This window comes from Pleurodeles waltl, chromosome 6 (assembly GCF_031143425.1).
Source record: "Pleurodeles waltl isolate 20211129_DDA chromosome 6, aPleWal1.hap1.20221129, whole genome shotgun sequence".
NCBI lineage: Eukaryota > Metazoa > Chordata > Amphibia > Caudata > Salamandridae > Pleurodeles > Pleurodeles waltl.
The window spans coordinates 1,251,000,885-1,251,028,123 of NC_090445.1; the positions used below are offsets into that span (position 1 = coordinate 1,251,000,885).

General features: G+C 43.0%; 1 protein-coding gene across 2 annotated transcripts in view; it reads left to right on the forward strand.

The window, feature by feature from the left end:
- CHST3 (carbohydrate sulfotransferase 3) overlaps positions 1–27,239 on the forward strand; it is a 348,039-nt gene that overhangs the window by 312,376 nt on the left and 8,424 nt on the right. For both annotated transcript variants that reach the window (XM_069240558.1, XM_069240559.1), the window contains one exon: positions 9,636–9,925. In XM_069240558.1, coding sequence (XP_069096659.1) covers positions 9,789–9,925 — 137 coding nt within the window. In that variant the 5' untranslated portion in view covers positions 9,636–9,788. The remainder of the gene's footprint in view (positions 1–9,635; positions 9,926–27,239) is intronic.

Sequence of the window (27,239 nt, forward strand, 5' to 3'; positions counted from 1 at the left end):
GCACCTGGTTTTTATAGACAACAGTTCAAATCCAGTAGGGTCTTCCATTGGAGGGTTCATAGGTTGACTTCAAATTGTCCAATCAAAAACAACAGTTCTCAAGCTTTTACTTAAGCATACATTATCCTTGGAGACGGGTACGCAAGTTGCAACATTTTATACCAATTAACTCACTTTCAGAGCTTCCATTGTCCGCACCTGCAGATCGACCTTGGAGCAAGGAGAAAAATGCCAGGCTGGCACGAAACCTTAAGATAAGCATGTGAACGATCTCAGTGGAAAAGTACAGCTTCAAGCAAAAATACACGTTTATTAGCACATTGGAAAAATACGAGCATCTAAATCGTGAGACCAGGCAACTAGGCCAAAGCCTCCACTAAAGTTATGCTAAGCTAAAACATTTCAAGCAAGCAAATCGTAGCACACGTTTATGATTATGTCGGATTAGTGCAATTCTAATACATCACGTTATATAAAGCACGCTTATAATGTTGGCAAACTACTCTAAGGGCACATTTTGTCCCCGTACAATCTTTATTAGTTCGGTTAAAGTCACACATGATTATTTCAACACTACGTTTAAGCGCTAATAAATGTAAAACCTTCATTTCAGCTTCATCAATGGTCAATTTGACCTGATGGCCCTTTGGCAGGTAGGCCATCATGTTAGAGGTATGCACTGCCACAATAAGGTAAGGGACCATAGTTTGAAACTCAGATGCTTCCCCTGACTCTTAATAGAACAGAGGATCTGTGCGTTTTGGTCGGAAGGAGCACCACCAATTTACGGTGGCAATGACACTCAGCCAAAGTATAAATTACCTCATAGTGATTTTAACAATGCATATGCGTGCCACTCTTTTATTGTTGCTGATAATTCAGACTTCCTCTGCTATGTACTAGAGTTCCCATGGCTTTTCTCATAACCTGCAGAAAGTATTTTTTGTATGTTGCTTGGAAGATTGATTCAATCATTCTGTGATTCTTTTATCTGGAATGGGCCTGTGTCTGTGTCTTATGTAGTAATTTTGGCAAGCAACAATGCAGTTCTTAGGTGGGATAATGTGATACAATGTGCTGAAATCCAAAGTTGCAAGTATCGCTAAAAGTGGTAGTTGTCCTATTTGTTGCCGTTTGTGAAATCAGTTCTCTCATTGATTTGTTTTTTTGTTGTTTTTGTGTATTGGTTTTAGAATTGTCTGCAGGAAGCGAGAGATATTGTGAAGGTTTTGATTGTAGAACTTATCGGGAAACCAGGAAATCTAGATATTTATACTGGTATTATATGAAGTACATGGAACAGTAAGATTTTTATTAGTCTTGTAAAATAGTCATTTACCAGTGAGAGTGTTATGCCAAAAGGATGGATGTAAAATGCATCTCTCTTGCTAAAATTGGAGAGATTGACATCATAGTATTTTTAGATGTGCTTGGGATTGTGAAAGAAATCACAATCTCTTTCAGTAGAGTGGGTAGCAGACTATTTAGCAGAGACCCATATTGAAGGTAATGCATTCTGAGAATTAGATAAAAACAGGGAAATTAACGGAAGAAAGAAAGAGGGAAAACAGAAGATAGCTAAAACAATGTAAATTATAAAAAACTGAAGAATGATCATATTGCATAAAGACAGGGAAGGCAGGGAAGAGACACAGCAGAGAGAAATCAAAGCGTAGTGGTAAAAAAAACATGAAGAATTTAAATGCACTTGATTAAGTAATGGTATAAGTGTAATAACACAAGACCACACAAAGAGAGAACATAAAAGTAAATGCTGAAATCAGATAACAGGCGTCTGGGGGAATGGAGAAGGTAAAAGAGCAAATAGGAAAATGAAACCACCCAATATTTACTGAGACAGCAAAAGAAAGTTGAATGGACAAATGGAACTAAGAAAAACCAAGACAAAAAAAAACATAGAAGACTGAAGTAAAATGAGAAATTTAAATGGGAAATGAGGAAACTAAAATGTAAACAAGGAAAAAGAACAATAAATAAATTGAAAAGTGAGTAAAATAAAATAAAAACCTAAACAAAAAGAGAAAGTAGAAGAAAACTATAAAGAATAAAAATCTGGAAAATATACTGGTCAACAACTATATTTCACTTCTCATCTTTCACATCCTTTTTTAATATTTCAAGCTACAGTTAGGCTTTTTGATTTGGTTCATGTTTTGATTTAAGCTGTTTTCGCTTTTGGCCTATTCAATTTACTTGTCCTAAGAAGACAAAGGTCAGGCAAAAGAAATGGCTAGAAGAGATCCGATAATAAGCTGCAACAAGAGTCACTTTGAGAAAGAATACCTGTTCTTTACAATCTGCTAGCAAATATAACAACAGTACCAATTTTTTAAAGCAGTGATTCCTAACCTTGTGACTTCTGTGGAACCCCACTTTATCATCACTGGAACACGGAACCCCTACTGAATCATTATTTAAATCCAGGGACCCCCGCTGAGTCATTTCTGGAGCCCGCTACCCCAGCATCAAACATTGTTGATAATTTGAAATGCAAAACAATACACACAAAATACAGAAACAAGCATTGATAAAACACATACACAAATGAATTCCTTCCCTGTCACTGATAGGGGTCTTCCCCACACCCTTCCCCTCCCCTGGTTTCCCCCTTACCCCCTCCCTCTCTAGACCCCCTCTTCATTCATGCACCTTCATTCACACACGCACACACTCATTCTCACAATCAAGCACGCATTCAGACATCCATTCACACAGCAGCAACGACCGTTAGCAGAACACCGCCAGGCCGCATCATGTGTTATGATACAGTCTGTGGCGGTCTAGCAGCAGCGCCACCTTACCGCCATCCGCCGGAACGGCCACAGCCGGATGTCTGCCATCTTTCTGGCGGAAATCCGTCTGTGGTCATAATACGGCGGATGGCTGGTAGCCGTGGTGACAGTCTTTTGGCAGCCTTCGCCGTGGCGGTAGGCAGCATATAAGGCCAATATTACAAAGAGGGCCTTAGTTTTCTTGCTTACACTTTTGTTCTTCACATCCATAAAAGCCAGTTAGGTGCCTTCTTAAAAATATTTCCTTGAGTACCATCTTTGTCTGTCTCTTGTCGAGAGGCCTGTTGTGGAAACTACCAAGACTAATAGTGGGCTTTGGGTCAGCACATAACATCTCATTGGTTGGCTTTCTTTAATATAGTTTGCTTGACTTTAAGTCAATGCTTTTCCTTCTTCTTTTTGGGTTTTGTCCTGTCTTGAAGCTTATCTTTTTTACCATTAGTATGACTTACATTATGCATTAGTATTGCTTACATATGGTGCGCGGAAAACAGACAGACAACCAAGAGAAGGAATTGTGGTAGTAGAACATAAAGAGACAAAGAGCAGGGAGAGAAAGCAGAAGGTGACAAAGCATGAGAAGAGTTTACAGAGATATTTGAAAGTTTGCCTAATGAGACAGACATCTTGGTGAGCTGTGGAATGAAGGTATTTGACATAGAGGTGGACACTTGAGGGTAAGTTTGACAGAGAGTGGACTAGGGGCACAGATAAAGAAGGCACAAGGAGACAGTGGCAGTTGGTGAGCTTTGAAACAGGTAGAGCATAATAAATTACCTGGATTCCAGATTACAAACAAAATAAGGGAGCACAACTATTCTAGGAGGGTGTGCAGGTCAACTTGTGCATTGTAAAGTATAATCTGTAAACACAGTTCTTCAAAAGTCATTAGTCTGCCACGCCAATAAAGCCTAATGGTCCAGGGGAGTTGAAACAATTGTCTTCAAAATGTTCACTTCGTGTCCCCAGACTGCTTATAATACCTATAATTGTGCCAGGAGTATTTTATTTTATAGATGGTACCCATATGTCATTGGTGCTCCATTATGCCGAGAACCAAGGGTGAAATACCAACTGCACTTTGCCCACCATGGGTCTGTGCCACCCACCACACAGCACACAGTGCTGAAAGGCTTATCAATCCTTTTATGGGAGTTACATTAAAATAACAATTTCTCAGGTACTTGGGGTAGGTCAGGTATTTGGGGAGGTCAGGTCTTAGGTCAGGCACTTGAATAGGGTGTCTGAAGAAGTAGAGACATGCATGCTGCAGAACAGCAATAAAGGGTAATATGTGTGCAGTAGTGCTAACATTATTGAGAGTGTAACCAACACCATTATTCAGTATAATGTTCACAAACTGTCCTTGTTTCACAGGTGCTGCTTGAGGCTATTAGTAAGTCAAGAGGCAGGCAGTGTTGTACATACAACTTGGTTTTTGCTTACCCAGAGCATTCTTCAGGTGATATTCTGGCCTGCTTTATTGTTCCTGTCCCAGTGTCTTTGTCCGCTTGTACCTTTGGCTGTGTCTCGTTGTCCCTATATTTCCACAATCATTATCCAATATCCTTATCTTCTGTGTGTCCTAGTACAGGTTTTCCTGTCTTCATCCTCCTTTATGCTTGTACATTTGCTGCTCTCCCCGTGTCCCTGTATCCTTCTCCATTGTCATGTCTCTATGTACTTATCCCAGAATCCATGGTCAGTCAGTGTCACTGTAGCCTGTGTCTTATTGTCTGCTTCCCAGGTGTTGTGTGGGTGTTCATGATCAAATATCTTTTCCCCAGTGACCTTGTTTCAGTTTCTTAACCTCTTAGCTGCTGGGACTCCCCCCACCCCCTAGAGCAGAGCCCTTTTTTGGTAATTTGGGGTAGTTTGCACTTAGGCCTTCATAATATTTTGTCCACATAGGTTATCCACACCAAATTGGAGTCCTTTTTTTCCAACATCCTAGGGATTCTAAAGGTACCCAGAGTTTGTGGGTTCCCCTGGAGGAGACCAATAAATTAGCCAAAATACAGCAAACATTTTGTTTTTTTCACAAAAATGGGGAAAAAAGGGCTGCCGAAGAAGGCTTGTGGTTTTTTACTTGAAAATGGCATTGCCAAAGGGTTTGCGGTGATAAAATCACCATCTTCCCACCTTTTAGGAACAGGTAGACTTGAATCAGAAAACCAAGTTTTTCAACACAATTTTGGCATTTTACAGGAACATACCCCCTTTTTACTATTTTTTGTGCTTTTAGCCTCCTTCCAGTTAGTGACAGGAATGGGTGTGAAACCATTGCTGGATCCTGGAAAGCTAAACATTTCTGAAAAGGTGACAATATTCTGAAGTCAGCAAGGAGTCATTTGTGTTGATCCTACAAGGTTTTCCTACAGAAAATAACAGCTCAAATAAAAATATTGAAATTGAGCTGAAAAAAACAGCCATTTTTCTCCATGTTTTACTCTGTAACCTTTTCCTGCCATGTCAGATTTTTGACAGTAATATACCGTTAAGTCTGCTGGGCACTTCTGGTTGCGGGGATACATAGGGCTTGTAGGTTCATCAAGATCCCTAGGTACCCAGAGCCAATAAATGAGCTGCACCTTGCAATGGATTTTCATTCTATACCTGGTATACAGCAATTAATTTGCTGACATATAAAGAGTGAAAAATAGGTATCAAGAAAACCTTTGTATTTGGTGTTGAGAAGCAGTGGTTATTTACACTTCTCTGAATTTCGGGGTGCCCATACTAGCATGTGAATTACAGGCCATTTCTCAAATAGACGTCGTTTTTACACACTGTCTTACATTTGGAAGGAAAACATGTAGAAAAAGACAATGGGCAATAACACTTGTTTTGTTATTCTGTGTTCCCCCAAGTCTCCCGATAAAAATGGTACCTCATTTGCGTGGGTATCCCTAATGCTCGCGACAGGAAACGCAACATGGACACCACATTTTTACATTGAAATCTGATGTGTTTTTTGCAAAGTGTCTAGCTGTAGATTTTGGCCTCTAGCTTAGCCGGCACCTAAGAAAACCTACCAAACCTGCACATTTTTTAAAACTAGACACTTAGGGGAATCCAATATGGGGTTACTTGTGGGGCTCTTACTAGGTTCTGTTACCCAGAATCCTTTGCAAACCTCAATATTTGGCAAAAACCACTTTTTCCTCACATTTCGGTGACAGAAAGTTCTGGGATCTGAGAGGAGCCACAAAGTTCCTTCCACCCAGCGCTCCCGATAAAAATGGTACCTAACTTGTGTGGGTAGGCCTAGTGCCGACGACAGGAAAAGATCACACACCTGTTAATGTTGGTCCTTACAAGAGGGTAACTGTTGACCCTGGGGTGATCTATTCTTGACGCAGGCACTAGGTACAGGTACTCAAGTGGGGTAGTGTTTTTATCAGGACAGGTGGGGAAACACTGGGTGGTAGGAATTTTTTGGATCCCAGCATATTCCTGTAGTTTGTGCGACAGAAATGCAAGAAAAAATAGAGTTTGTATTCAGCATTTCAGCTTTGCAGGGTATTCTGGGGAAGAAAACTCTGGGGAATCCACACAAGTCACACCTCTGTGTACTCCCCCAGAGGTCTAGTTTCCAGAAAGGTCTGGGTTTAGTATGTTTCCCTATATTGCCGCCAAGCCCAGGACCAAAAACACAGGTGTCTGCCTCACAAAACCAATTTGTTTTGTGATAGGTAATTTTGATGTCTCCACAATAGAATTTGGGCTGTGGAATTTGGGGCTGAACTAAATTGGGGAGCTCCCAAGAGAACACTCTCTCTTACTTACTGGAAGAAGAGTTATTGAATGGGACTCCTCCGACTGAAAAATCACTCCCAGAGTCTGCGCCATTGTCCTATCCCTCACATGCTGTCTCAGTATCTGCTGTCTCAGTCTCTGATCCTATGTCAGAGCTGTTCTCTATAACCTGAGAGGGGGCTTGAGCAGCAGTCATCCAACAAGATGCCATCTCTGCTACTGGCTAAACTGTTGCTCTAAAACACTAGCCTGCTTAGACAGTCACAAAATTGCTGGCTGACATAATGGCCCCCAGGGAAACCCTACAATTACTAAAAAAAATAGATGGCCCCCACAGGGGATCCCCTGCCCACAGGCAACCCCCTGTCAATTTCTATTTTTTATTTTATTTAACCCATGGGGGGGGCGTGATCGTGCATGATTGTGCCCCCCCAGGGGGCACCTACCTTTTCATAAAAATGATGCCCCTGCAAGGGTGGGGCCGGCCCGTTTGCCGAAGGGGCCGACCCCCACCCCCAATGAAATCCCTGGTGTTGGGTGGGGTTTCCTGGCCCTCGATCGCAGCCTGTTCAGGAAGGCCTCATTTGAAAGGGGAGTGTCACCCCTATCAAACGAGGCCTTTGGGGCCATTTTTCCCATCGGAGCAGGAATAGGCCGCAAGGTGGTGAAAACAAAACAGTGATGTCAAAGGGGCGGGTAGGGGGGCGGGGAGAGACACAGAAGATCTTCCTTGTCTCCTGGGGTGTTTTAAAAACAAATAAATACTCAGGTGCGACACCCCTGAGGATTTTTGAACCCCCTCCCTGGTGTTAGCCACTGGTTGTAACCCCCACCAGGGAGGTAGTGTGGGCATCGGCCAGAGGCCGACACCCGCGGTCAAGGGGTTAACGTCTGTGTCTATGTTGTCCTAGTCTAGGTGCTTTGCTAGAGTGTCATTTTCCCTTTGTCCGTATCCTAGTGTTTTTGTGTAACAGTACTATTGTGTTGGTAGACCCTGTCCTCATCCTAGTGTCCTTTCATTGTGAACTCTCCCAATGACCATACCCCTTTGATCATGCACTTCCCATTGTTATTTTGTCATTGTCTTACCTTGTCTCTTTGTGTTTCCTTAGCTATGTTCGTGTCCGCATCCATTCTTCTTTCCCCAGTGTAAATGTTATAATCAGTGTCCCTATTTACCTGTACTTGTATCAGCATCTATGTACACATACAGACGTCTGTTGTCAATGTCCTTATGTTTTGCATGGAGAAAACCAGAGCAGTAAACAGAAGTGCCTATTTATGGTTGTGGTGGAAGTGCACATTGTGTAATAAATGTATCTTTTTTTTTTTTTTTTTTTACGAATGCAATCCTTTTACAATTAAAGCTCATTGCGAAAACCTCAAAATGCTGTTTTTAGTAACTTTGCAACACTTACGGAAATATAAGCAAAAGCTAATCCATGGATTGCTGAAAAGGTTATAACAGCAAATTTCAGGCAAAGAGAATTTGCTTATAACATTTTGGCAGTCATAACAGAGTTATAGTACCTGTACTTTGTTGCATCTGGAAAATCAATGCCATTTGGCTGAAGGATCCCAAGGATGTCAAGGATCAGTAACCTGGGAAATGATAAAGAGATACATGAACATTAAAATGGTTTTAATGGAGAGCCTATTCACCGCTTAAGGGGATTCTCCTGGTAGTGGTTGAGGACTGAAAAAAATGTCAGGTTCTCGGGGTATTGACCCTTTCTGCCTTGTACACCATTACCAACATTTGGGGAGGTGTGCCAGTAATACTTCAAATTAATTTCCAAAAATGGTTCTGTGTCGCCTGTAGCACTTATGATAGTGGGAGTGTTATTAAGTACCTATTTCCTCTGAAAGTTTCCCAAAACGTCAGAATACGTTTAGTATGTGTCAGAATTGTTTGTTGTTAATGTTGGTAACGAATCAGCCATTTCTGACATCATTTACTCACAGTTCTACTTCAGGGTCGTAGTGGGTACAGAAATACATTTAGATTAATAATAAAATGCTGGTCAAGAGAGGTTGACGTGCATCACTGCTATTAATACGGATATAATCATCGCCAGCTACAGCAGAATGCCTAAATTATCATAACCGTAATATTACTGTCAATGTATGGTTTTCAAGATATGTTGAACTTTGGATATTAGACCTCACGTAAAAAAAGAGACTCTCCGATTGACTGACTTCTATCTTTCCTACCCTTCTACTGCTCACCTTTACCGAACTTTTTTTTTTCTGTTAAGCACTGCATAGGAGTGAATGTTGTTTCCATCTGTCTTCTCTCCACTGTGTGCTCCCCAAAATACTCACTACCCCATCCTTCGTGTTTCTTTCTTGTGTACTTCTTTACTGCCCTCTTGTGCTCTTTGTTGCTTTCATCCTCGTGTGCTGTTGCTCTGACCTTTGTGTGCTTCTCGATTTTTTTGTGTGCTCTTCTATCGTGCTCCAGGCACTTCTTGGTCTTCTGTCCCCAGCCCCCTGCGGTTTGTGTTCTTCTCTCCAACAACATTTCACAGAACTCAAAGCACTGTCGGAATCTCTAACAAATGTTGTTGCACAGCTTCCCTTTTGCTATTTGGCTATATTCATACATGAGTCAGTTGTATTTTGCAAGTATCCAGAGCTCTTACCATGTGCCTTTATATTATAGTGTGAGTATTGTGCACTTGCTCGCTTACCTATAATGCGGGCGTGTAGTTTCCTGAAACTCATTCTACACTCCAAGCATAAAGGTCATCTATATAAATGTCTCACATTTTCAATATGAGTATTGAATGCCTAAGATATCCCCAGCAAGTAACAATTATTCTTAAATGTGCAGTGAATTTTAACACTAATAACCCGTATTGTAAGTGTGCTTTTTATGTTATGCCTTTTAGATTGTTAAAAATGTTCTGAATGGTAATCGTCTGATGGTTTGTTGGTATTAGTATTTCCTTGAACTTCAATCTCCAGCCACAACATATTTTTCCACGAAACTATTTATGCAATGCAGCCATTCTTTAATTTCACCAGCCCTAATTTTCATTTCCCTATCCTACTTTGTAGGTGAGGAGGAAGAAAGACCGGGACTATGCCTTCGTGATCTCCAGAGAGTATTTCGGTGCGGGATAGGCTGTGAACAGATCCAGGAGGAGGGGAGAGAGGGGGATTTCCCTAAGCAGCCTACCAAATCATTGGTCTCACTCCCTCTCTCTCTCCATGGACAAGGAACAGAACATTAATATGGACCTGCACGATCTGATGCGGAACCTGCGTATGAAAAGCAAATATGCCATTTTCTTGGTGTTTGTTGTAGCACTTGTTATCATAGAGAAGGAAAACAACATCATCTCAAAGTAAGACATTGTGAACTGATTAACAGCATTTTATCCTTATCAATAGGTTTTCTTTAATTTAAACACAGCCTAGTTGCCACATCTCTGAATAAAGGGCCCTGAAACTCTGGGGTCAGATTTAGCAAACTTTCACGCAACACAGCAATACAACCTTCCTGCGCTGCACTGTGCGAAACAGGGCGGGCAGAAATTCAACGTATCTATCAAGATACAGTGCATTCCTGTCCTCTGCCAGCGCTGCTTCAGAATTACCAGCCTAGCGCCAACGCAGGCACCCTTGCGCGATAGAGCAAGCGTGCCTGTGCTAACGCGTCCCTTTATGATAATTTATTACACATCAGGACTCATTTTAGGCCAATGAATCTTTTGACCCAGTTGAGAGACACCTTAGGACGAGATAACTAATCAATATGTCAATCAATACATCAATAATGTCATCAATATTTATTACCACAATACACTTCACTTTAGTCAAAGTCATTAATTAATTAAAACTACTACCATGACCTTGCAGTCATGAATAACCACACCAGTTTAGTAGAATTTTATGAGTTTTATTCCCTATTGGTTACAATTCTAAAAGCAGTTGTGTTAATCTCAAAACCAAGAAACATAATAGCATAGTCACGATATGGCAATTTTGATAAGAATTCATTAAGGCGAGAATCACAAACATAAAAACATAACACAGTGTAAACATAGATCAATTTAACAGAGTGTCAATAATGCATCAGTTCAACAAAGCATAGTTTTGGTCGTTTGTCTATTTGCATCAGTTTAGAGAACACCTGTCCTAACCACTGATTAGCATTAGCATGTTGGGCTTCATGCAAAACAATTTAGAACACCAATTTGGAAAACATCTAACTATGGTCTCTGTCAAAAGTAAGCAGTTGTTACCTAGAAAGGAAAAGCAAACAGACAAATCACAAATGCATTGTCATAATTACCCTCCAAGGTTTAGATCAGCGCACAGGTTCAGTCTTCGTCTTCAGGACATCAGTTAAATCGCCATCACTCAGAATTAAGATCCGGGGCAAAATAGGGCACTTCCCTCATAAGGAGGTAAAGTGTAACATGGGCAAATCTAAGGGCGAGGATAGTTTTAAGTAAACCAACAAATCACCAAACAGAGTGACAAAGTTTCTGGATAAAATCAATAGCATTCCCTACCTAATTCTAAATGGCTCCCCGTGTCATGGGTTTTTATCCCTTTTTCGTTGTGCATGCCCCTAAAATTTAATTGGACATTGGTTATACCCCACTATCTTTAATCTATTAGAAAATACATTAGGTCATTAATCTTTCACCCCATATTATTTTACAAGTCTCTTATTGGTCTTCATGTTCGATTTCTTCAGAGGTGGCACGTCAGGTATGATTTTATCTTTCTGTAATTCTTTGCACATCTTTGGTCAGTAGCTTCATTGTCTTTACCGGTTTGAATGACCTTGTACATTACATTAATCTACACTGTTGTATTTGGTTTAATATCACCCTACAAGCAATGAAGAATTTGTGAGAACGGATCTAGTATGGTTACACTTCAGCTTCTAGTTTGAAGAAAACAAGAGGTCATGTCCTTTTGCGAGTCAGCACAATGCAAGATAGGAAAAATACATTTAATATGAGAGCCAAGCAGCTAAGCTTCGGCTCATGCTAACTTAAGGCCTACAAAGATTTCAGCACAAATTCAATAGCGTAATCGTTAATAATGAGTATAAAACTTAATCAATATAACATTTATAAACATTTTAGTCATCATTATTTGTCTACGTATACATTTGGCAGCCACTCCCCGTGGTCACATTTCAGTTGCATCTTTAGACAAATACATCAACACAATTACTTAAACGGCATTATCACACATTAATTCATAAGCATCTCATGTTAATATAGACTATATAAGATACGCTCTCTCAGTCCCTTCTCTGATGACGTTCGTCATCACACAAACCTTCCCCTTTGAACTTTTCACTTAATTTTTCACCTTGTGCATAATGCATATTTCAACATCTTGTCCCTTGTGTGAACTTTCCCAAATTTCATTAAACATTTTCTCCCTTTCACTTTCTTCATTCTTCTTATTCCTCTTTGTCCAATTTCTTTTAATTTTGTCATTAATTTTGCATCCTCCCCATAAACCTAATAAACTGGCCAGAACAATTAATAGACCCCCTAATATTTTTGCAAGAACCCCATTACAAATGTTGCTAAACCAGCTCCCTGCTCTGGCAATTCCTTTTCCCACTTTCTCCCACACTCCAGGTTCCTTCAAATCCTTCAGATCTGCACTATCTCTAGTTAGGTTAGTAAGCATACCTTAAATCTTTTTACTATTATCGGGTATATACAAGCAACAATGACGCTCGTTGAGCATCTTGCAGACTCCGCCGCTCTTTGCTAAAAGAATGTCTAAAGCAAGCTGATTTTGAAGAGTCATAGCTCTTTCCACAGCAAGTTCAGTATCCATCAGGAGTATAGCCCCTGTAAAGTTTGTCAGCATGTTATCCACAATAGTAGACAACTTTCGAATCTTTATGGAGTTTAAGATAACTCCTACTGAAGGAATTATGGCTCCAAATATGTCACCAATGACAGCAACCGCTGTCTCTCGTTCTTGTCTAGCATGTTGTAATTCAGACGCTTTAGGTATTTGCTTTAAGTCATCAATCTGGTAAATCTTTGGGAAAACTATTCCAAAATAACATGTCCCATACCATCCCTTAGGGAGACGGTAATATGCATTAAGTCCACAAATATAATAGATCCCAGGGATCGCTGGATCCTGTCCATTTAACATGAATGTCCATTTACTCTGAAATAAAAACACATGCCTGCATTCCCACAAATAAAGTGTCATGTTCAGATTTCGGCCTATATATACAAAGCCTTCCTACATGCAATGCATCTATAGCTAATTTGCCTTGTGTCTTTATTGCAGTGTAAGCATAATCATTTGCATATGTGCGTTTCTCTAGCCCTTTTTCTAATCTTTCTTTTAATGCTTTGCGTCTATCATCAGTGTGATCTAAGAAGCTTTTCTCTACAGGTGTCAATAAGCAAGTCAGATTGTTGCGGTGTGCATAAGCTGTCCCAAATGTAAGTGTTGGTTCAAAGAAACCTCTAACTATTTTTATACTATGCTCCTTAGCTAGTTTGTTCAGAAACTCAATCACTGGCACAAAAGAAAACACCACATCCAAATTTGAATAAAAGTATTGCACATGCTCCTGATTATAGAATCTTGTTAGTAACAAACTACAACTTATCCCGTAAGTTAATGGAAGACTATGATAGGTGACCCCTTCTTGTACTGATGAAGGAATCTTAGTGCCCACATAACAGTTTTACGCATCCATGGTTTTCAACATACTCATTCAGCAAGCGATAGAAGACTTTGGTGGAGAGTTCCCCTTTTGAGTTAGTTCCCTCATGCAAGTGTTTTGTATACTGTTCAAACCTTTCCCACGGTGTTAGTGTTGTAGTCTCAGGTTTTGAAGCATTGTTAGTCGCTTTCTTATCCAACCACGGCATTCCAACAATCACACCTACAATTATTATTGCACACACAATACCTAATATAAGGCTTAACCAACCACACACTTTACCCTTCTTGCTACTACCTCTATTATAAGCCATGGTCTGTAAAGAATCAGATAGCAGAATAACTCAAAACAAACAATCAACTTGAGGACAATTTAAAAAGCTCTTTTTTTTTTAGGTAAAGTTTATCTTTCTCTCTGCGTGTATTTACAGCTTTTCACTCACTCCAGGACCCCTTTGTTAATCAGGTTAGCAGCTTGTCATAATCGGGTTTCAAAGTCAATTCAGGTTATCAGTGTCACATCCGGCAATTTATAAGTCTCTTTCTCAGCTTTCCAGCTTTCAATTTCAATTTCAACTTTAACACAGTCTCTTTCTCCGTTTGAATTCAGGTACCGTAATATTGACCTGGTACTTCTCGATCAAAACAGAATGCTAAGAATTCTTGTTGCCATTCAGATGTCGTTGCATATGCCAATTCAGGAGCTGCATACATTCTATTTGCAGTTCTTTTTCTTTTAAATCTGCGTTCGCCTTGCAATTCTCCTTCACTTAGAACCTCTACTCTGGATGTATCAGTTTCTTCTGTTATTGTTTCACCTGGTCCGACCTTTTCTTTCGCAGCCTGCTTCTCTGGACAGTTATCATCCTTATGCGTCTTTTTCCTGCTTGTCCTTTCAGGACGCTGAACAGCACCCTCCTCTTGTGCTATGGTGTTTTCTCTTGACTGACCTGCAACTGGCTCAGGGGATGCCGGTGTGTTTTGATCTCTCTCTACTATTTCCCCTTCTTCTTCTTCTGGGTCTGTAACAGGTTCAAGCTCTAACCTGTATCCGTCTACTTCTGGGAGAACCTCTCCTTGATTTAGTTCTCCTGCTGCCTCTACTGAGATAGGCACTCTGTCACCTCTCTCTAACCCGTTTACTGTTTGAGGGACTTGGCTGTTCTCAGTGGGCTCTCCTACAGTCTCAGTTTGTGTGACTGGCATGTATCCAGTTTGGAACGCCTGCACATTTCACAGCAGTGGTTTTTGTTAGTATTAATTGATATGGCCCCTTCCAGCGTGGCTCCAAACACAACTTTCTCACATGCTTCTTGACAACCACCCAGTCACCGGTCTGCAGGGTGTGACCTGGATCACTGATCGGTGGCAATGTGTTGGCCTCCACCTGGTGGGAAAAAGAGCGAACCACATCAGCCAAACCTTTGCAGTAGTCCAACACCATATCATTCGTGATATTCACAAGAGCATTTGCAGGTACTGCGGGTAACCTCATAGCTCTGTCCATAAGGATCTCATGGGGTGATAGTCCTGTCTTCTTATCTGGGGTGTTCCTCATCAACATCAGCACTAAGGGCAATGCATCTGGCCATTTCATATTGGTATCTGCGCCCATCTTTGCCATTCTCGACTTCAAGGTACCATTCATTTGTTCTACTAGTCCTGATGCTTCAGGGCGGTAGCTACAATGCAGCTTCTGTTCAATGTCTAATGCAGCACACAAGAGCTTAATCACCTCATTGTCGAAGTTTCTGCCCCTATCTGATTCTGAAGAGATCGGAAAACTGAACCTGGGTATTAGTTCTCTAAGCAACAGCTTTGCAACTGTGAGACTGTCATTTCTACGTGTGGGATAAGCTTCAATCCAGTGGCTGAAAACACACACAATCACCAACACGTACTTCAATCCTCCACAAACAGGCATCTCAATGAAATCCATTTGCATCTTGCTAAATGGACCACCAGCTCTCCCTATGAGGCTCAAAGTTACCATAGTCCCTTTTCCTGCATTCATCTGTTGACAGATGATGCACCTGTGACAAGTAACTTCTGCAGCTTGTCTGAATTTCAGGTTAAACCAGTCAATTTTGAATGACCTGATCATTGCATCTCTCCCAAGATGTGCCTGTCCATGATAAAGCCTTGCAAATTGTGACAAAAGACTGTTTGGCAAAACCAGTTTCCCCTCCTCTGAGACCCATAAGTCGTCAGCTCTCTGTACACATTGCATTCTCTGCCAGGAGCATTTCTCCTCTCTGCTAGCACGACCCTGTAGTGATTTTAGCTCGTCTAGTGTATCAACCACCCTTAATGCAAAGTTCAAGCATGTTTCATTTTCAGTTTGCGGTAACAATTCCCACTGATCCTTGAACGATATACAGTTCAACGCGCAAAACCTTGCGACTTGATGTGCATAGCCGTTTCCCATTGACACAAAGGGGGTCATTCCTACCCTGGCGGTCCGAGACCGCCAGGGTAGGGGACCGCGGATGCACCGCCAACAGGCTGGCGGTGCATCCAGGCCCATTCTGACCGCGGCGGTAAAGCCGCGGTCAGAAAAGGGAAACCAGCGGTTTCCCGCCGGTTTTCCCCTGGGCTGCAGAATCCTCCATGGCGGCGCTGCAGGCAGCGTCGCCATGGGGATTCTGACCCCCTTCCTGCCAGCCTGGTTCTGGCGGTTTTGACCGCCAGAACCAGGCTGGCGGGAACGGGTGTCGTGGGGCCCCTGGGGGCCCCTGCAGTGCCCATACCAATGGCATCGGCACTGCAGGGGCCCCGTAAGAGGGCCCCACTTAGAATTTCAGTGTCTGCTTAGCAGACACTGAAATTCGCAACGGGTGCTGCTGCACCCGTCGCACCCCTTCCAGTCCGCCGGCTCCATTCGGAGCCGGCTTCCTCGTGGAAGGGTGTTTCCCGCTGGGCTGGCGGGCGGCCTTTTGGCGGTCGCCCGCCAGCCCAGTGGGAAACCCAGAATGACCGCCGCGGTCTTTTGACCGCGGTACGGTCTTCTGGCGGTTCCCGCTTGGCGGGCGGCTCCCGCCGCCCGCCAAGCTTGGAATCACCCCCAAAGTCTTGTGACTTAACATGAGCATTGCATTTCACCACGGCAGTTTCAAGAGGTAACTGAATCGCATGCAAGAAGTTCTTAATGTGTTCGTCATTTTTCACTGGAGAACCAGAAGAGGTCATGTAACCTCTCTGTGACCACAATTGGCCAAAATCATGTACAATTCCAAATCCATATCTGCTCTCAGTATAGATAGTGACTCTCAGATTTTCAGCTGCGTGGCATGCCTTATTAAGGGCAATTAATTCTGCCAGTTGTGCGGAATACACTCTCTCGAGCCAGGAAGCTTCAATAATACCAGCTATGGTACACACAGCATAACCAGCTCTCAGCATTCCGACTGAGCCTCTCAAACAGGATCCATCAACAAACATAATGCAGTCATTTTCTTTTAACTGCGTATCTTGAATGTCAGGTCGGGGCTTGGTACATAGTTCTGTTACCTCAACACAATCATGCTCCACTTCCTCTTCATTATTAATCTCAGTACTTTCAACAGGAAGTAGAGTTGCCGGGTTCAATACAGTACACCGCTTCAAGGAGACATTTGGTGACCCCAAAATAATTGTCTCATATCGGGTAAGTCGGGCGTTTGTCATGTGCTGTGTTTTAGTTCGAGTCAACAATATTTCAACTGAATGTGGAACCATTACTGTTAAGGGATGTCCCATCACTATGCCTTCACACTGCGTGAGGCTTTGACCAACTGCTGCAACTGCGCGCAAACAACCTGGTAAGGCTGCTGCGACTGGGTCCAAGGTAGATGAAAAATACACTACAGGGCGGTTTGCGCCTCCATGGACCTGTGTCAAGACAGACAAAGAACAAGCATCACGTTCATGACAAAACAGTAGAAAAGGCTTTGTGTAATCAGACATACCCAAAGCTGGTGCCCTGCACATGCACTCTCTCAATTCCATGAATGACTCAAGTTCTTCTTTGGACAGAGTTATGGTGTACTGGTCATCCTTAGTTTCTTTGCCTTTCAGCTTTATCAGTGGTTTAGAGATGATTGAGAAAATGGGTATCCACTGGCGACAGTAGCCCACCATTCCCAAAAACATCCTGACATCTCTCTTTGTTGTTGGGGGGGTTCATCTGCAAAATAGCTGTCACCCTTTCCTTTGATATTCTCCTGGACCCTCTCTCAATCAAGTGTCCTAAGTACTTCACCTCTTTTTGACAATACTGCAACTTCTTTGGGGACACTTTATGTCAGTTCTTTCCCAAATGGTTCAGTAAGGCAATTGTGTCATACCTGCAGTCATCTTTTGTTTAGGACGCAATTAATAAGTCATCAATGTACTGCACCAGAGTCGAACTGAAATGCAGTTCCAACGACTCCAAATCCTTCTTCAATATCTGATTGAAGACGGACGGTGACTCAGAAAACCCTTGAGGAATTCTGCACCGGCTGTACACCTTGTCCAGGAATTTGAAACTGAATAAAAACTGGCTGTCCTCATGAAGAGGCACCGAAAAGAAAGCTTGTGACATGTCTACAACGGTGAACCATTCAGCATCACACGGAACCTGAAACATAATCACTGCTGGGTTCGGCACTATGGGGCAACATTTTACCACAATCTCGTTAATTTTTCTCAAATCCTGCACAATTCGAACCTTCCCACAAGGCTTTTTCAGACCCATTATCGGTGAATTACATGGGCTGCTTGATACTTCTTTCAGGACTCCTTGTTTTACAAAGTCCGCGATTATTTGCGACACCTGTATAACAACATCTTGTGCCATATGGTAATGCGGCACCTGGGGAAACACTGCATTTGGCTTCACTTGTACTTTAACCGGTTCTACTCCTTTTATCAGTCCCACTTCTTTTCCTGTCAGGTCCCACACTTTCTCTGTCACCATTCCCTGTAACTCAGCTGGTAAGTCAGTCACTGTAAGCATCGGGAATAAGGTTATCAAAGGGTAATCTTAATTCGCGGTCTCTGTTTCTAACTCTGAGAACTGACCATCATCCCCTTCATCATCACTGTTTGTCTGCACTTCAATTCCATCGTTGGAACAAGTAATCAAACATTTCGTTTTGCACAGTAAGGCCCTGATTCTAAGCTTGGCGGGCGGCGGGAGCCGCCCGCCAAGCGGGATCCGCCAGAAGACCGTACCGCGGTCAAAAGACCGCGGCGGTCATTCTGGGTTTCCCACTGGGCTGGCGGGCGACCGCCAAAAGGCTGCCCGCCAGCCCAGCGGGAAACACCCTTCCCACGAGGTAGCCGGCTCAGAATGGAGCCGGCGGAGTGGGAAGGTGCGACGGGTGCAGTTGCACCCGTCACGAATTTCAGTGTCTGCAAAGCAGACACTGAAATTCTTTATGGGGCCCTCTTACGGGGGCCCCTGCAGTGCCCATGCCATTGGGGCCCCAGGGGCCCCACGACACCCCATACCGCCATCCTGTTCCTGGCGGGTGAACCGCCAGGAACTGGATGGCGGTATGGGGTGCCAGATGGCGGATTCCCATGGGCAGCGGAAAGTCGGCGGTACACCGCCGGCTTTCCGCTTCTGGCCGCGGCTGTACCGCCGCGGTCAGAATGCCCGGCGGTGCACCGCCAGCCCGTTGGCGGTGCTACCGCCGACCCCGGCCCTGGCGGTATTTACCGCCAGGGTCAGAATGACCCCCTAAGTCTCTTCCCAGTAGGGACACGGGACTTGAATCGCAGACTACAAACTTATGCAGTCCCTGGAAGTTTCCAATCTCAATTTGCACAGGCTCTGTGATCGGATTTGTCAAGAACTGGTTTGCTACTCCTACCACTCTTATGGTACGCCCTGAAAGTGTTAATTTTTGAAACTCTGCACTTCTGACTGTAGAGCGTGTAGCTCCGGTGTCAACCAAGAAAGAAACCTTGTGACCCATCACTTTCCCTTCTACATAGGGTCCCCTCTGGTCTACTTCTAAGGAAGCTGCAAGCCTGCACTCTTCACTGTCTGAACAGTCATCCGACCATTCCTCATTCATTCCATCTTCGCCACGCAATGGGAATTGCTGTACTGTATTATTTTGGCTCATCACTTGACCTGTGACCTGCTGAGGAAGCATCACCTGTAGCTGTCCCATTGGAGCTAATGGTAATTGCATTTGCTGTCTAGGTACCATGGGAACCTGTTGTTGTACCTGCTGCATTTGTGCTGGTTGAACACGCGGCATTTGAATTTGCTGCATGGGCTGTAACCCCTGCATCTGGACCATGTTATTTTGGAAGTTCTGATTTTGACCTCTCAATTTTGGATCTCTCACGTTTTGAAATGTACCGACATCAGTGCTTTGTTGAACTACACCATCATGCACCACATTTGGGCACTCCCGCTTCCAATGCCCCACGCCCCCGCACGCGTGACATGGTGACATCTTTTTCATCCCTTGCGCATCATTTTGAACCACCACAGTATTCAAGTCTGGACCGCGATTCACAAAACCTCGACATCGGCCTCTCGGTTGCGCCTGAATCACACCATTCCCTTGCGGTTGCTGCTGTATCATCTGCTGGATTCCATTTCCCTGCATACCTGCCTACGCTGCCCTTATCTGCATCACCGTCACTTTCTCCTTCAGTTTTCTCTGCTTCAGCTCAATCTCATCACTACAGTATTTCGCATACTGCAACACCTCATCAATCGGCTTCGCTTTCCAACAGATCAAATGATTCTTAATCATCTTGCTAACCTCTGGTCTCAGCCCTTCAACAAATCTAAACACAAGATGGTTAATGTCTTTCGGCTCAATAGTCTCAGTGCCACTGTAATGTTTGAACGCTTTTAACAACCTCTCATAGTAAGCATGTATCGATTCTTTAACCTACTGTGAGGTCCGGTCGATATTCTGCCAATCTGTCACTTTCGGCGACACTTTCTGCTTCAAAAAATCAATCACTTTATGATAGTACCTCATCACCTCCTCAGAGGGAGCTCCAGTCGCCTTATCCCTTGCCGGCTCCTATGTTGGCCAGTCTACACCTCTCTTGCACTCAAGCCATAAGTCGGGCGGAACAATGATTTCAAACAAGGTATTCAAGTCTTCCCAGAGACACTTTGCAAGTTTCACAAACCTATCCGTCTGCTGATATCGGCTTTTCCCTCAACCTGGGATAATCATTTGTGAATGACAGAATGTCTCCTCTAGTCCACGGTACATGAATCAGAACCCCACCGGCTGTTTCTCTCATCGGCAACATCTTTACTGATCCCGTATCTGGTGAAGCTTTAGCTTGACTTGATCCCGGACTGTCGCTTTTTTCCTTATCTCTTTTCTTTGCCCATCTGCCTTCCCACTTTTCTAAGGCTCCCCAGATCTGAGCACTTTGCAGTATTTCTTTTAGATGCGCTTTGATTCCGGCAGACCTCATGTGCTCAAAGTCCTTAGAGTCAAAGTCTAATCTGTAGCTTCTTTTCAAATGTTTAGTATTCTCAATATCGATATTGTATTTGTCTGCCAGGTTCGCTAATCTCTGATGTACCTTTCCTACTTCTTTAGTGATTTTAGGGCACAGATACCTCAATTCTGCTTCTGTGTATGATTCTAATCTGTTTACCCCCATTGTTCCCTCCACTAATTCAGCAGCCCCTACTCCCAGTCTCACAAAATTCAGGTACTCATCTTTCTCAGACCTTTCTAACTTCTCTACAGTTGCTGTGGTTTTTGGAGCGTATGTTTTTTCTAACCACTCATTCACTTGTTGCACCGTAAAACCTTGCAGTGAAATATTCCCTGCATGCATCATTGGCGAATGTGAAGCATTTGTACTTATTGACTGCGGGGTTGGCATACCTAGCCCTGCCTGTCTCATTGCCTCCAACGAGGCTTCAACCGGGCTAAGGTGTAAGAAACACCTTGATTTTTGTACTGCTTGTTCTCCTGGGGCCATTAACTGGGGAGTTCCTATGGACCTTCCTCTTATTGTATCTTGGGTCCTTACGCCCTGATCACACATACCAGGTTTACCTTGTGCATACAATGGCACTCGTGGACCAACAGTAATTGGTAACAATATGGCCGCAGGTGTCTGATCGGGTCCAAAACTCCGTGGAGCAGCAACTCCAAAAGTTTGATTCTCTGAAGCCGGGACAGGTACTAATGGAGGTCCTGCTGCTGGATTATACCCTGGTATCAGCTTTTGCTGCCGCTGGGGCAGCAATTGTGGAGTTGGCTCAATCTGCACTAACCTCGATTTTGTATATATCGGGTCTGGCGGCACTACCAGATTTGTAGTAGTCTCTAGTACTGGGACGTCTGGATACATTCTCTGTATCTGCGGTGGAGGTTGCAACTGTATCTGCATGTCTGGCGCAGTGGGTACACTGACACCATTCTGTGTCAAAACTGTATCACTAGTCTGTACTGTATCAGTAACTCCCTTCTCATGCGTCTGGTTCTCAGGACCTGCACTAGTGCTCGGGACATTGTCGCTTACCACATAAGGTGGCGGGCGATCATGCAAAATCCGATTTATGAACTCTTCCTCGTCTGAATAATCTTCGTCTATCCAAGACCTATTGGTCTCTTTAGGCTTATTAGAGTCCTTGTCTGTCTTAAAGGTGGTTTTCTTCCCCTGCGTCTCGTCTCCCTGTGCTATTGCTGGGAACAATTTGAGTCCGTCAACTATTCCCCGTCTCCACATTTTGCTCTCATTGTCCCATCTAGCCTCAGCTAAAGTGTTTTCTGCCCTTCTTATTCTCCTTTCGAATTTCTGTTGTCTCTGTTTAATAGCCATTAAATCCCAAATTGCTAAATCTTCATACTGAGCTGGCCTCGGAGGTGGCTGCTGTAAACTTAACATCCACCTCAAATTCTCTAGAACTTTCGTATTGAACGTTCCGTGCTCCGGAAACGCCAAACATCCCTCCTTTTCTGTCGGTTTGTGCCACTGTTTCATCCATAAGCAAGACGCAACACCTTTTTCCTCCATGACTATATAAGCTGGAGTACCCTCAGGCGGTGTAGGCTCCCCTTCACTCGCCATAATGTATGCGTCTCCTTTCAGAGCGCTCTTAAAAGCTTTGATAAAGTTCATCTTTGCGTCTTTTGTTGGTTGTATTTAATCAGAAAGTGACTTTAATTCCCAGGACACTCTTCACCCACCTTTCTCAACTTATTGCCTCTCACGGACGGCAGCCAATCCGTGCGCGACCCTTCTCGGCAACTGACCTATCTCAGCACGGCACCACTGACGTCACACTCACACACTGCAGCTGACAAAGTCTTGCGGCTCGTCCGCCCCTCACTAGATTCACACCAAACTAATGCAAAATTACTGCGAGCATCTTTAACAACAACAATAACTCAAATTTGCCGGTTTACTACAGGAAGGGTACACATTCACTTCAGAACTTTACAGAGATTTCACTTGAAGCCTCGGCCACTACTCTCTCCTTCTCAGTTCCCGCATCCGCAAGCAGAATTTGACCTGCCAATCCTACTCTCGACTTGTCAATGGTTCGTTCTGGTGCACTTTAGAACTTGCCAAATCTCCATCGAAGGTTTCAATTATACAATTTGACTCAAACTCGACTTGTCAACCACGTCCGATTGACCTAATTAAACCGCACAAATTTCAACATAAACCCAAGTGTCTCCTAAACTTATCAATATACTCCAGAGTCTTAGACCACGACGGGTCCGTACATTAACAACCAACCACGTGGATAATTTTGAGCACAAAGCGCCACACTCATATGAAGTTCGCCGACTTCCCTACTCTCATACTGTGGAGTACGCCCACTCCTACTAAAACAACATTACTTGACCTAAATACACACAAACTTCACAAATCACCTGCAAAATGCATAAGCTGAGCAAGCGCAAATCCTACACCACACATGCTAAAACGCTGAGAACATCCCCAACTCACTTAGGCCGGCTCCGAGATCCCAGGAAAGTCATGGTGAATTTAGAAACGCATCATACCTGCAATTTGCATTATCTCAGAAAAACAATCTAAACAATAATTCTCCATCCTAGGGCCCCAAAGGGCCAAACCGTTGTTCTGCTACCAGAACTGCTAACACGTCCCTTTATGATATTTTATTACACATCAGGACTCGTTTTAGGCCAATGAATCTTTTGACCCAGTTGAGAGACACCTTAGGACAAGATAACTAGTTTTGGTTGTTTGTCTATTTGTGTCAGTTTAGTGAACACCTGTCCTAACCACTGTTTATCATTAGCATGTTAGGCTTCATGCAAAACAATTTAGAAAAACAATTTGGAAAACATCTAACTATGGTCTCTGTCAAAAGTAAGCAGATGGTACCTAGAAAGGAAAAGCAAACAGACAAATCACAAATGCATTGTCATAATTACCCTCCAAGGTTTAGGTCAGCGCACAGGTTCAGTCTTCGTCTTTAGGACATCAGTCAAATCGCCATCAGTCAGAACTCAGCTCCGGGGCAAAATGGGGCACTTCCCTCATAAGGAGGTAAAGTGTAATATGGGCAAATCTAAGGGCGAGGATGGTTTTAAGTAAACCAACAAATCACCAAACAGAGTGACAAAGTTTCTGGATAAAATCAATACCATTCCCTACCTAATTCTAAATGGCTCCCCGTGTCATGGGTTTTTATTCCTTTTTCGTTGTACATTCCCCTAAAATTTCATTGGACATTGGTTATACCTCACTATCTTTAACCTATTAGAAAATACATTAGGTCATTAATCTTTCAACCCATATTATTTTACAAGTCTCTCATTGGTCTTCATGTTAGATGTCTTCAGAGGTGGCACGTCCGGTATGATTTCATCTTTCTGTAATTCTTTGCACATCTTTGGTCAGTAGCTCCATTGTCTTTACCGGTTTGAATGACCTTGTACATTACATTAATCTACACTGTTGCATTTTGTTTACTATCACCCTACAAGCAATGAAGAATTTGTGAGAACGGATCTAGTATGGTTACACTTCAGCTTCTAGTTTGAAGAAAACAAGAGGTCATGTCCTTTTGCGAGCCAGCACACTGCAAGATAGGAAAAATACATTTAATATGAGAGCCAAGCAGCTAAGCTTCTGCTCATGCTAACTTAAGGCCTACAAGGATTTCAGCACAAATTCAATTGCGTAATCGTTAATAATTAGTATAAACCTTATTCAATATAATATTTATAAACATTTTAGTCATCATTATTAGTCCACGGATACATTTGGCAGCCACTCCCCATGGTCACATTTCAGGTGCATGTTTAAACAAATACATCAACACAATTACTTAAACTGCATTATCACACATTAATTCATAAGTATCTCATGTTAATATAGATTATATAAGCTACGCTCTCTCACCTGCATTAAAGACAGGATTGTTTTTGTGCAGGAAGGGACATCTTTCTGCACAAACACAATCATTAAAGGCGTATTCCACTGTCTAAGTGTACTGCAGAATGCAGCACATTTAAAAAGAGGAAACAGCAAGGAGAAATAAAGATATTATTTCTCGTTTGCCTCTTGTAGGAAGGTGAACAATTCTGACACATTCTCAGGTTTGCCAGTGCTGGTAAATCTGGGAGTACCTCAGAATTTGTAGGTGTGTGTGTGGGAACACCCATGCTCCACCCATGTCATGCGCATGCCAGGTAGAGGAACACTTGGCAGGGGCTTGCGGTGCCTTGCATTACTCCAGATTTACCAAGCCACATTTTAAAACAGCCTTCCCGCCAACTGAACCAGAGTGTGTGGTTCCTTACCTGTCGAAATTAGAGGCTCCTAAAAATACCATAATCATGGTGTTAAACACGTCTGAAGTGCTATGAGGTCATACAAAAGTTAGAAATGTGCTGTACAAATGCTTCTAATACAACATAAACAAATGCCCTAAGATGCTATTCACAAGCATCTACTAGACCAATATATCTAGGGATAGTTTACTTAATGAACGTGCCATCAACAATACATGGATCAATTTTAGGGTCACCTTTAACTTTCATTACCTACACTTCTTGCCTACATTACACTGGTAGGTTGTTCAGTCATCTCTTGGACATGTGGCAGCAACGCAATGGTCCAGTTGGGGGCAGAGGCATTTTCCTGATCAATACCTGCATGCTCACACTTCACCATTATCATAATCAGCATGAGAATGACAAAAGGCTTAGGTTCGGATTTGCAAAATGGTTGCACCAATCCCAGTGTGCCCTGCAGCACATCCCCATTGAGTGCACCCAACTCATGCTGGGTCTGTGCACTACATTTGCTAATTAAATGCACTCATTCCAAGGCACGTGGCATCTCTCTTAAATAGGGCGCATACAGGAGAGCTCACAGCAGGGAATAGAGCTTAGTATGTCAGATCATTGCTCTGGGTTTCACTGCAGGCCTCCACGACAGTGGGTACAGTTAAAGACTACATCTACCACTGTTTGAGCATTCAGGAGCTTTTTGAGAGGCCTATTTAAAAAGCGAACACTCAGGGGCACAGACGGAGTAGTCTCTGCCATCCTGGCTGTGTCTTTGTGTGCACAATCCATGACTTCCTTTAGGGAGAGCAGAAACCCCCCCTGCTTCTCCAGTCTTCCTAATCCCAACTATATTGTGATTGCTCTCCTGCCTGCTTCCTACTACCATGATCTCAAAATTATCTTCCCCTTTCAGGGCATCCAGCTAATGCATCTAGGTCGAGGGCACAGTGGTTAGGAACAACTTCTAGTGGAAACCTCTATGTTTGGAATTTTTGTGTCCCAAAAGGGCCAGTTGCTAGACTCTTGGCCCTTCTTTCCTTCACCATCACCTACCTCTGCTCTCTCACACCATCTCCCCTCCTCTCATTACTTAGTAATACTTTTTATCTGACACTGTTGATCATTTTTGTATGTATGTCTTCAAAGTGTTCAACCACTATTGTTTCCAAATGGACTGTTTCTTATCGAAGCCACCAGTTGTAGGCTATTAATTACTAGTGGGTTTTGGATTCTGTAAACTCAAAAGTATTGCACCTCCGCCACTCATCAGTGAACCAATAGAATGTTAATGTCCTCGAGGGTTTGGAGCCTGCACCATTCATAGATTTCCACCATCATCACTCTTGGTTGGACCCATTATCTCTTAATATGCTTAGAAGTTATCATTAATACCTTTTATTTTTTTGTTTAAAGCTACGTCTTCCAGAAGGCTCCTCTCCACTCCTTGTTGGACTCATAAAGTACCAATTCCTTTTTGGCTATCCTCAATATCTGATGGTTTTTAGAAGCTGTGGCTTACACATGGTTTCACCTTCACCGCTTCTGGATGGGCTCACAGACTTTTAATACCTAATTATTTTTGGAAGCTTTGACTTTAATAATGCTTCATCTTTGTCACTTCTAGGTGGATGGATAGGCATATAATCTGGTGGTTTCTGAAAGATGGACCAATAGATTCCTAATATTGTGTGGAGTACTCTTAATATCAGGTGGATTTCAGAACCTATGTCTGTTACAGGGTAGCACCTTTGGCAGTCCGGTGTAAACCCACAGACTTATAGTATCTTATAGATTATTCTCAATACTTTTTGTTTTATAAACTGGTGTATTTCAATAAATTACAGTAAATGGACCCTCAGTTCTGTGGTGGTTTAAAATCATGCCTTGTTGTTAGTGCTAAACCTCTTAAGCCCTAAATGGACCCTAGGCTCTTACTATGTGTAGCTTTCTAAAAACAATTGGGCCTGATTTAGATTTCGGCAGAGGTGTTACTCTTCTAAAATGGTGACAGATATCGCACCTGCCGAAATCTAAATACCATAGAAAACAATGGTATTTAGATTTCAGTGGATGGGCTATCCATCACCGTTGCGAGGGAGTAACCCCTCCACCAAGATCTAAATCAGACCCATTGTCTTTCTTAGGATTACTGCTATTGGGTGGACACACTGACCCCTAAGATCAGGTGGTTCTCACCAAAGCGCCCTGCTCTTGTCATTCCTAACTTATCAATAGC